Below are 12,324 nucleotides of genomic sequence, written 5' to 3'. Positions count from 1 at the left end.
TGAGGAGCCCGTACAAATGAAGGGGTTTGAGGTTGCCTTAATTTCAGTCAGTCAACCTCTTTTCATAGGTATGTCTTTATTACTCTTCTGGATGATGTCTCATCATATATTTTTTTAAATTATGTATTTTAAAAATTTTTATTATGTTTGTCAGTGTGACATCAGTTAATAAGATTATGTAAGTTTCAGGTGTACAATTCTATATACGTCATCTGTATGTTGCATTGTGTGCTCACCACCCAAAGCAAGTCTTCTGTCACCACTTATTTGACCTCCTTTATCCTCTTCATTCTCCCTCCACCCCCGTTTCTCTCTGTAACCACCAAAACTGTTGTCTGTGTTTATGAGTTTTTGTTTGCTTGTTTGTTTTGTTTGTTCATTTGTTTTCTTTCTGTTTTATGTCCCATATATGAGTGAAATCATATAGTTCCTGTCTTTTTCCATTTGATTTATTTTACTTAGCATGATATTCTCAAGATCCATCCATGTTGTCGTAAATGGCCATATTCTATCTTTTCTTACGCTGGAGTAGTAAGTATTCCATCTTCTTTATTCAGTCATCCATGGAACGAATAGATTGTTTCCCTGTCGTGGCCACCATGAATAATGCTGCAGTGAACGTAAGGGTACATATATCTTTATGATAAATGTTTTCAAATTTTTTTCTGGTAGATATCAAGAAGAGGGATTGCTGGGTCATATGGTAGCTTTCTCCTCCTCCTCCTCCTCCTCCTCCTCCTCCTCCTCCTCCTCCTCCTTCTCCTCCTTTTTCTTTTTCAAAATTCCATATTGTTTTTCATAGTGGCTGCACCAATTTACATTACCACCAACATTGTATGAGGGTTTCTTTTTCTCCACAACCTCTCCAATACTTGTTATCACTTATCTTGTTGATAATTGCCATTCTAACAGGTGTCAGGTGGTATTTCATTGTGGTTTTGACTTGCAGTTCCCTTATAGCTAGTGAATTGAGCATTTTTTTCATATATTGGTTGGCCATATGTATGTCTTCTTGGGAGGAGTGTCTGTTCAGGTCTTCTGCCCATTCTAAATTGGATTGTTTTGTTGTTGAGTTGTATGAGTTCTTTAACCCCTTATCAGAGGTATTGTTTGCAAATATCTTCTCTCATTTGATTAGTTGCCTTTTTGTTTTACTGATGGTTTCTTTTGCTGTTCAGAAGCTTTTTAGTTTGATATAATCTCTTTCATTCATTATTGTTTTACCTCCCTTGCCTTTGGGGTCAATTTCATAAAATCCTCTCTAAGACCAAGTTCCATAAGATTAGTACTTATGTTTCCTTCTATGTATTTTATTGCTTCAGGTCTTGTATTTAGGTCTTTGATCCATTTTGAATTAATTTTTGTGAATGGTGACAGACTATTTTCATTCTGTTGCATGTGGATTTCCAATTTTTCCAGTACCATTTATTGAAGAGGCATTTTTTTCTCTCCATTGTATGTTTTGAGCTCCTTTGTTGAAGATTATTTGCCCATATATAGATGGGTTTATTTCTGGGTTCTCATTTATGTGCCATTGGTCTTTGTGTCTGTTTTTTCTGCCAGTACCATGTTTTGTGTGTTTTTTTTTATTATTGTTGCTTTGTAGTATAATTTGAAGTCAGAAAGTATGATACCTTTAGGTTTGTTCTTTCTTCTTGGGGTTGCTTTAGCTATTTGAGGTCTTTTGTGGTTCCATACAAATTTGATGATTTTTGTTCTATTTCTTTTTTTTAAAAATGTCATTGGGACTTTTATGGGGATTGCATTAAATCTGTATATTGCTTTGGGTAGTATGGCTATTTTAACTATGTTGATTCTTCCAACCCATGAACATGGAATATTTTTCCATTTCTTTGTGTCTTCGTAAATTTCTTTTAATGATGTCTTGTAGTTGTCATGCATAGGTCTTTCACATTTTTTTAATCCAAAATATTGGATGGTTTCCCACTCATCTTGATTTGAGGTGCTTTTAGTGCTGCTTTCTTCTGAAGGCGTATCCTTCTGTAAGCCTTGCTTTCCTTCCTGTTGGCTGACAGGGAACAGTGGAGCAACCAACACACAAAACTACCGTTTGTGCATGGCTAAAGACGGTGGTGATTTTATAGCATCCTGGGCATTTCACAACCAGGAAGTAGGAATTGGGGCTCTGCACCAGGCGCTTCTTCTTGTCTTTCCTCTCCTCTTCTGGAGAGGGATGGAGGAGATCCTTAGCGAGAGGCAGATTGTCGTGGGGAGGTCGTCACCGCGGGAAAGACCCTTCACATTCTTTGTTAAGTTTATTCTTAGGTGTTATTCTTTTGGGTAAAATAAATTTTTTTTTCATTTCTTTTTCTGAAATTTAATTGTTAGTATATAGGAACACAATTGATTTTTGTATACTGATTTTGTATCCTGAAACTTTACTGTGTTTGTTTATGGTTTCTAATAGTTTTATTTGGTGGAGTTTTTAGTAAATCAAATATTTTTAATATGCTATTTAATGCCTAAAGGAATGCAAGAGCCATTTATTGAACTTAGAAAATATTTTTTAAAACTTTTCTAGGTTTCCATTTGGGATTTCTATAAAAATGTTCACACTCTATGAAAATAGCAAGAGTTTTATATAATCTTCTATAATATCTTTTCCTGTACTTTACATTTCTTTAGGGAAAAGTCTATATTTTGTGAGTAATTAGTAAATGCTTTTTAGTGATGACTGATAGACAAAGGAGTATATTTATTAAGAACACTGCTAGATTAGTTTGTTACTCACTGAATTGCATACTTCAGATGGAATATAATTTTTCCTATACTGAAGAATGGAGGCTGGAGACCTATAAATTTACCTTAAAGGCATATATTCTACTGGAGCATGTAATAACATACTTTGTATTATACACTGGGTTTTAAATATAATTTTAATGCCATAAACTCAGAGTATATTTATAGCGAATTTTCAACAGTTTTTATTCCAGAAATTATTTAAGAAACGTTGATTTGACCTAGATTCTTGTGTCAAGAATAGATTGCCAAAATGGGAAGGAAAGCTTCTTAAATAATCTTGAGACCATAAATCAATAACTAGGTTTTAAAAAGTCTCACTTGAGACTTGCTCTATTTAAGTGGCATTAATTAGCACACCACTAATGAATAATCTACACTAATAAAAGAGAAACATGGTAATTAGCGTACAACCGCTACCCTTCCCATTGGCTAATCAGCATATCCTTATGCAAATTAACTGTCAGCCAAGATGGCGGCCGGCAGCCATGCACTGAAGCAAACAGGGAGGCTTGCTTGTCCAGTGACTGCGGACTCCAACGTTCCCCGCCTGACTTGCCGGCCTCTCAGCTGCAACTCTAAGCAACTATGTTGCAAATATAGAAGCTAAAAAAAAACATAGAAACCGGCTTTCAGTCAGCCGGGCTTCAGCCAGCCTGACCGCAACATTGTATCAATGTTTTCAGCAGCGAGGCCTCAGAGCTAAAGCTGGCCCAGAATAAAAAAATAAAGAAAGAAAAAAAGGAGCGGTTGGGAGCTTCAGTCACCTGCCAGCCAGAAAATGGCCCTCATCCCCTCAGCCAGCCTGGCCAGGCACCCCAGTGGGGAACCCCACCCTGATCCAGGACACCCTTCAGGGCAAACCAGCCGGCCCCCACCCGTGCAGCAGGCCTCTATCCTATATAGTAAAAGGGTAATATGCCTCCCAGCACCGGGATCAGCGTGACAGGGGCCAGCGCCCAAACCCCCTGATCGCCCTGTGGCTCTGTGTGTGACAGGGGGCGGGGCCACAACCTCCCTATCTGCCCTGCTCTGTTCGTGACAGGGGAAGGCACCCCAACCCCCTGATCAGCCCTGCTCTGTGCTTGATAGCGGGGAGCTCCCCAACCCTCTGATCGCCCTGTGGCTCTGTGTGTGACAGGAGGGGGGACCACAACCTCCCTATCTGCCCTGCTCTGTTCCTGACAGGGGAAGGTGCCCCAATCCCCTGATCGCCCTGCGGCTTTGTATTTGACAGGGTGCGGCGCACCAACCCCCTGATCGGCCCTGCTCTGTGTGTGACAGGGTGCGGCGCCCCAACCCGCCCCCCCCCACGGGCCCTGCTCTGTGTGTGACAGGGTAGAGCCATAACCTCCCCATATTTATTGTGAATAAACATTTCAGATGATTAAAATGGAGAGTCTTAACTAAAAACATTCCTGTATTCCTGATTACTTGTTTTTTACTGAATTTAATGGGGTGACATTGGTTAATAAAATTATATAGGTTTCAGATATACAATTCTATAATACATCATCTGTATATTATATTGTGTGTTCACCATCCCCAGTCAAGTCTCCTTCCACCATCATTTATACTTTTACCTTCTTCCCCTCCTCAACCCCATTTCCCTCTGGAATCACCATACTGTTGTCTGTGTCTATGAGTTGTAGTTTTTTTTTTCTTAATGCCTTCATCTTTTTAACCCAGCCCCACAACCTCCCTCCCCGCTGACAGCTGTGAGTCTGTTCTCTGTATCTATGAATCAATTTCTGTTTTGTTTGCTAATTGATTTTGTTCATTAGATTCCACATATGAGTGAAATCATGTGATACTTGTTTTTCTTGACTGGCTTATTTCACTTAACATAATGCTCTCCAGATCCATCTATGCTGTTGCAAAGTGTAACATTTCCTTTTTTTTTATGGCTGAGTAGCATTCCACTGTGTGAGAGTACCACAGCTTTTTTATCCACTTATCCACTGATGGGCACTTGGGCTGCTTTCAAATCTTGGCTATTATAAATAACACTGTAATGAACATAGGGGTTTATATACTCTTTCAAATTAGTGTTTCAAGTTTCTTCAGACATATTCCCAGAAATGGAATCACTGGGTCATAAGGCGGTTCCATACTGCTTTTGAGGTAACCCCATACTGTTTTCCACAGTGGCTGCACCAATCTACATCCCCACCAGCAGTGCACAAGGTTTTCCTCTTCTCCACACCCTCACCAACATTGGTTATTTATTGATTTATTGATGATAGCCATTCTGACAGGTGTGGGGTAACATCTCATTGTGGTTTTAATTTGTATTTCTCTGATAATTAGTGACATTGAGCATTTTTTCATATGTCTATTGGCCATTTGTATGTCCAATACAAATGTATCACTGACAAATATGTTCTCCTTTACAGTGGATTGTCTTTTCATTTTATTGATGGTTTCATTGCTGGGCAAAAACTTTTTAGTTTGATGCAATCTCATTTGTTTATTTTTTCTTTTGCCCAAAGAGATATACCAAAAAAATAGTTTAAATTAAACTAGACCACCTTCTTACAATGTACACAAAAATAAACTCAAAATGGATTAAAGTCTTAAATGTTAGGCTTGAAACCACAAAAATCTTAGAAGAAAACATACACAGCAGGAGGAGATATATATATACCAAGTAAACTTTTCCATATTTTTCTTTTATAATTATTATTAACTAGAGGCCCGGTGCACAAAAATTTATGCACTCGGGGGGGGGGGGGGGAGGGTCCCCCAGCCCGGCCTGTGCCCTCTCCCAGTCTGGAACCCCTCGGGAGATAACGACCTGCTGGCTTAGGCCTGCTCCCGGGTGGCAGAGGGCAGGCCCATTCCCTAGGTGCAGCCCCTGGTCAGGCTCAGAGCAGGGCCGATTGGGGAGTTGGGGCGCCGCCCCCTCATGCACAGAGCAGGGTGAATAGGGAGGTTGCGATGCCACCCTCAGTCACGCTCAGGGTAGGGCCGATTGGGGGGTTGGGGCACTGCCCCCTGTCACTCACAGAGCAGGGTGGATCAGGGGGTTGGTGCGCCGCACCCTGTCAAACACAAAGCCGCATCTTTGGAAATTTCAGTTTGCCTTCATTTCAGTTTAGAAGTTTTTATTTTATTTAACATCCTGGGAAGTACTTTGTAATGATGTCAATCATTTACACCCGAGTATGAATACATTCATTTGTTTTCTCTCCTGCTCCAAATATCTAGTTTATTGGGGAGCGGGGGCGGGGGAGGGGGGGATATGAAGATAATGGATCTTGGAGAAGGGTGCTATCAAATGGGGAAAATGACAAAAGTGTGGGAAAGCTAAAAACATTGAAAATAATTTTATCTACTTCACAATTTTACCTAGGGCTGAATGTTGTCTCCAGTTAAAAAACAACAACACTCAATTAGTTAATCAGACTTACCTGCAGAAAACTAGACAACTTGGAGCAGACAAAAGAGAAATGGTTGTGATTATGTTTAAAAAAAGACACATAGAAAATCTTGCTTTACATATAATGAGCATAAATACTTTCAGTAAATTATAGTGTATTAGACAGATGCACTTATTCATGTTCCTTGTATAAACCACACTAAAAGGATATTAAAGGATTAAAAGGGAACAAACCCACAAGAACAAAGAGAATGGGAGGAAATGACAACAGACAAAAGATGTCAACAAAGATTGGGAAAGTGGATGAGTGATACCTGATTTAGCAGTTTGAATGAGGTTGAAACCCAAGAGTGGGGGTGGAGAGCCAACTTCTCTCTGTGGAACTTAAAAAAACCACAGGAATTTGTAGAAGCAGAAACCTCTGATAGTTGGGGCACAAAGTGGTATTGATGTTTGAAAGACTTTACAACTGGGACTCCCAGATCACTTCCCTCGCCTCATGGAGAGGGGCAGCTTACCTCTTCCCAACCCCTCAGAAGATTGGAGGTTTGTTCTAGAGAGTGTGTGGATGATTCAGAGGTGGAAAAAGAAACATTTGGGGGGAAATTATAGAACTATGTACGGTTTAGCTATGTAGATTTATGGTTATACTAATGAATCATAGAAAGTTGATTCATTATGTTCTAATTACATGGAGAGGAGGGAAAATTGTTTGGTGGGTGTAGGTAGGTGAGAAATTAATTTTTTACAAAAAGAAGTAAAATATATTAAGAAAAGAAAATAAAAATCAAGGAATGGGAAAATAAAGGGCTTTATATTGATAAATAGTAATATAAACTAGAAGAAAGCCTAAAGGGTAGGGAGTAGTATCTCTATGGAGATTCCAGAATGGAAAGGAACACACGTTATAAAGTTTCAACTATAACTGAAATTTTAAAAGAAGAATTTTAGGAATTATTTGTTCGTGCCTTTTATTCTCCGCTTTTTCATAAAACACAGCATAGTATAAAAATAGGAAAACAAATTGTTGCTTTTAAAAAAATACTCATATTATTTTGAACTTTAACTTAACTAAGGATAAAACTAAGTAAATTATTTCAGAATGAATCTTTTTTGGAAACGTTAGACTTTATTGCTTTTTTCTTTCAGTCCTTTCTTGATTTTTTAAAAATATATTTTTAATAATATCAGAGAGGAAGTGAAAGGGAGAGAGATATAGAAAAACCAATGATGAGAGATTGGAATCATTGATCGGCTGCCTCCTGCACGCGCCCCCCCAGGGATGGAGTCTGCAACCTAGGCATGTACCCTTGACTGGAATCGAAACCGGGACCCTTCAGTCTGTAGGCCGATGCTCTATCCACTGAGCCAAGCCAGCTAGGGCCAGTCCTTTCTTGATTTTATTGGTTTCTTTATTTTGTTTTTTCACATTGGTTATATTTTCTTCATCAAAAAAGAACCAAAATAGCTACTTTCCAGGTTTTGCATTTGTTAAAAATAAAGACACGTAAGAGAAATTTAGAAAATCTGAAGTTTTGTTTTGAACCTGGAAGTTGAAGAAGGCCATAGAATTAGCATAGCTATGATAGGGGTTTTATAACTGGCTATTCTTTTCCCTTAAACTTAGATAGATTCACTAATGCTTTTCACTTAAGCAAGGTGAACAGCTTTTTTAAAAGAAAGAATATAAACAAATAAGAACAAGGAAGATCTATACTGAAGCTTCTGCTATTGATGGGATAAATTTTTGAAGTCAACATTTACTCACAGATGTAACAGAACCTATGGGTGATGGATTCCTTTACAAAGGGAAGCTGATTGCTGATGCAGGCAGTGTAAATTAAAGGAATTCTTTTCATTTATGTATAAAGAAAAAAGAATTGGAGAAGGTACAAAATGCTGATAATATTGGTATTCATATCGTCCCTAGAATGATATTGCATTTTCTAGTCAGTTTGTGAAATTGAAGTTTGAATTTTTATCTTATATTGATAAGCTGATAAAATTCTAGCCTGAAAAAAAAAATGTTATCAAAACTCTTTCTCCAAATGTAAATTTACTTTTTAGGAAAAGGAGGGCAGGTATTTTAGATGCTAGAAGATGAGTGTGGGAATGATTGCCTTGTATGAACATCACAATATTTATTTTAAACTCTTTGGGAGAATAAACTAGGGCATTGTTAAAAAAGACAATCTCTTTGGAACCTGAGTCAATGAGTTGATATAGTGCCGAGGAGTCTCAATAAAACAAATGAGTGTTAAAGTAAATATTCTCATACAATGCACATAATTGATGTGCTTCAAATATACCTAGTGAGTTAGTAGTGTTTATACATGAAAACACATTTTAATTCTTTTGCATGAAACATTATTTCAACTGAAATACCTGTTAGTGATTTAAGTGTTTCCTTGGTTTCTTAGGAACTCAGAGGATTAAATGTTTTGTGTACAAGTATTTGTTAGAAGGAAAGTCTGCACATCCTTGGTAGAAGCTATTTAATATGACAAGTGGGAGGCTCTTTTGTGTGTTTATACTTGATGCAACAATGATCATACAGATAGACTGGCATGTGGTCCGGAGACCTGAGCCAGCCCAGCCCTCTGCCGACTTGAGTGTCTATGGGCATGCCGCTTAGCCAAGTGTGTGGTATAAATCATTTCACTTGCAGCTCTAAAACTTAGCCGATAATTAATAGAAAACAAGTCTGGTGATTTAGGAATTATGTCAGGAGTTGATTTTTCTGAATTTAAAAATTAATACCTTTGGGGAGGAATTTCTGAAACTTTGCTAAGGATGAAGAGGAACTGTGTTTAGTTTCATACTCCATATAGTAGAGGGATATTAAAATGCAATTTAGGTTCAGGACTAATGTTGAGTGTGGGTTCTGGAAGATTTATGTAATGCCAACATTGTCAAATTTTGTAAATAAAATATCCCAAATCCAAAGAGCATGATGGCAAAGGTGATATGGTTCATTTAATGATGATCTTGATTGTGATGACAGATACGCACACTTCCTGAGCTCTTACTGTATGCCAGGTACTGTGCTACAAACCTGATTTACATACATGGCATCATTTATTTTTCTCATCGTTGTAAAGGAAGATAGATAGTGGTATTTCTATTAATCTAATGAGAAAACTAAACAGTTCAGAGTTCAGTTCAACTGTAAATTATCTTCACTTTAAGGAGTTGTATTCCCTAAACTTAGTTAAAATAGTATGTAGGGGAAAAAGTGTCCTTATGTAAATGCCAAGTGGGAACTTTTTCCTAGCTTTATCTCCAGGTCTTTTTTTTATTTTTATTTTTTTTTATTTTTTTATTTTATTTTTTTTTATTTTTCGCTTAAAGTATTACAAAGGGTATTACATAAGTGTCCTTTTTTCCCCCCCGCCCTTGACAAACCCCTACCCTCCCTTACCCCCCAGTGTCTTATGTCCATTAGTTATGCTTATATGCATGCATACAAGTCCTTCGGTTGATCTCTTACTCCCCTCCCTCCTGCCCCCCAACTCTCTCTGGCCTTCCCACTGCAGTTTGACAATCAGTTTGAGGCAGCTCTGCCTCTGTATCTATTATTGTTCAAAAGTTTGTAATGGTCTTTATTATCCATGAATGAGTGAGATCATGTGGTATTTTTCCTTCATTGACTGGCTTGTTTCACTTAGCATAATGCTCTCCAGTTCCATCCATGATGTTGCAAATGGTAGGAGTTCCTTCTTTTTAACAGCAGCATAGTATTCCATCATGTAGATGTACCACAGTTTTCTAATCCATTCATCTACTGATGGGCACTTAGGCTGTTTCCAGATCTTAGCTATGGTGAATTGTGCTGCTATGAACATCTGGTTACATATATCCTTTCTGATAGGTGTTTCTGGTTTCTTGGGATATATTCCTAGTAGTGGGATCACAGGGTCAAATGGGAGTTCCATTTCCAATTTTTTGAGGAACCTCCATACTGCCTTCCATAGTGGCTGCACCAGTCTGCATTCCCACCAGCAGTGCACAAGTGTTCCTTTTTCTCCACATCCTCTCCAGCACTTGTCGTTTGTTGATTTGTTGATGATGGCCATTCTGACAGGTGTGAGATGGTACCTCATTGTTGTTTTGATTTGCATCTCTCGGATGATTAGTGACTTTGAGCATGTTTTCATATGTCTCTTGGCTTTCTGAATGTCCTCTTTTGAAAGGTGTCTATTTAGATCCTTTGCCCATTTTTTGATTGGATTGTTTATCTTCTTTTTGTTAAGTTGTATGAGTTCCCTATAAATTTTGGAGATTAAGCCCTTATCAGATATGACGTTGGCAAATATGTTTTCCCAAGAGGAGGGTTTTCTTGTTGTTTTGTTGATGGTTTCTTTTGCTGTGCAGAAGCTTTTTATTTTGATGTAGTCCCATTTGTTCAGTTTCTCTTTAGTTTCAACTGCCCTAGGAGCTGTATCAGTGAAGAAATTGTTTTGGCATAAGTCTGAGATTTTATTGCCTTTGTATTCTTCTAGAATTTTTATGGTTTCCTGTCGTACATTTAAGTCCTTTATCCATTTTGAGTTTATTCTTGTGTATGGTGTAAGTTGGTGGTCTAGTTTCATTTTCTTGCATATATCTGTCCAATTTTCCCAACACCATTTATTGAAGAGACTATCTTGGCTCCATTGTATGTTCATGCCTCCTTTGTCAAAAATTAATTGAGCATATTGGTTCGGGCTAATTTCTGGACTCTCTATTCTATTCCACTGGTCTATATGTCTGTTCTTGTGCCAGTACCAGGCAGTTTTGAGAACAGTGGCTTTGTAATCAAACTTGATATCTGGCATTGAGATCCCACCTACTTTGTTCTTTCTCAGGATCGCTGCAGCTATTCGGGGTCTTTTTTTATTCCAGATGAATTTTTGGAGAGTTTGTTCTAGATCTTTGAAGAAGGCCATTGGTATTTTAATGGGAAGTGCGTTGAATGTATAGATTGCTTTGGGTAGTATGGACATTTTAATGATGTTGATTCTACCAATCCAAGAACATGGTATGTTCTTCCATCTGTTTATGTCTTCCTCTATCTCTTTTTTCAACGTCCTGTAGTTTTCTGAGTAGAGGTCTTTAACCTCTTTAGTTAAGTTTATTCCTAGGTATCTTAATTTTTTTGCTGCGATGGTAAATGGGATTGTTTTTCTAATCTCTCTTTCTGAAAGTTCACTATTGGTGTATAGAAATGCCTCAGATTTCTTGGGGTTAATTTTGTATCCTGCTACATTGCCAAATTCATGTATTAAGTCTAGTAGCTTTTTGATGGAGTCTCTAGGGTTTTGTATGTATAATATCATGTCATCTGCAAATAAGGACAGTTTTACTTCCTCTTTTCCAATTTGGATGCCTTTTATTCCTTCTTCTTGCCTAATTGCAATGGCTAATACTTCCAGTACTATGTTGAACAGGAGTGGTGAGAGTGGGCATCCCTGTCTTGTTCCTGTTCTTAGGGGAAATGGTGTTAGTTTTTGACCATTGAGTATGATGTTGGCTGTGGGCTTGTCATATATGGCTTTTATTATGTTGAGGTATGATCCTTCTATTCCCACCTTTCTGAGAGTTTTTATCAAAAATGGGTGTTGGATTTTGTCGAATGCTTTTTCTGCATCAATTGATATGACCATGTGGTTTTTATCTTTCAATTTGTTTATGTGATGTATCACATTTATTGATTTACGGATGTTGTACCATCCTTGCATCTCTGGGATAAATCCTACTTGGTCATGGTGTATGATCCTTCTGATGTACTGCTGGATCCGATTTGCTAAGATTTTGTTGAGGATTTTGGCATCTATGTTCATGAGGGATATTGGCCTGTAATTCTCTTTCATTGTGATGTCTTTACCTGGTTTTGGTATTAGGGTGATGCTGGCTTCATAGAATGAGCTTGGAAGTGTTCCTTCCTCTTGAATTTTTTGTAGTAGTCTGAGGAGGGTAGGTTTTAGTTCTTCCTTGAATGTTTGGTAGAACTCCCCTGTGAAGCCGTCTGGCCCTGGGCTTTTGTTTGCTGGAAGCTTTCTGATGACTGCTTCAATTTCTTCCATAGTTATTGGCCTATTGAGGTTTTTAGATTCTTCCTGATTGAGTTTTGGAATGTTGTATTTTTCTAGGAATTTGTCCATTTCCTCCAGGTTGTCTAGTTTGTTGGAGTAGAGTTGCCC

At 38.1% G+C, this 12,324-nt stretch overlaps 1 protein-coding gene across 1 annotated transcript; it reads right to left on the bottom strand.

Annotated features, from left to right (window-relative positions):
- Window positions 1-1,969: 1,969 nt before the first annotated feature.
- On the bottom strand, window positions 1,970-2,230 carry LOC139018708 (small ribosomal subunit protein eS27-like; the record flags this gene model as incomplete). The annotated part of the gene is made up of 1 exon (XM_070427451.1): window positions 1,970-2,230. A coding segment is annotated over one exon (261 nt), but the record flags the coding sequence as incomplete, so codon positions are not given.
- Window positions 2,231-12,324: the final 10,094 nt, after the last annotated feature.

Source organism: Myotis yumanensis, unplaced genomic scaffold (genome assembly GCF_028538775.1).
Source record: "Myotis yumanensis isolate MYYU_CA2020_CCGP unplaced genomic scaffold, mMyoYum1.0.hap1 SCAF_1, whole genome shotgun sequence".
NCBI lineage: Eukaryota > Metazoa > Chordata > Mammalia > Chiroptera > Vespertilionidae > Myotis > Myotis yumanensis.
The sequence above is the reverse complement of the archived record's forward strand: the minus strand, read 5'-3'. Positions and strand labels throughout refer to the sequence as shown.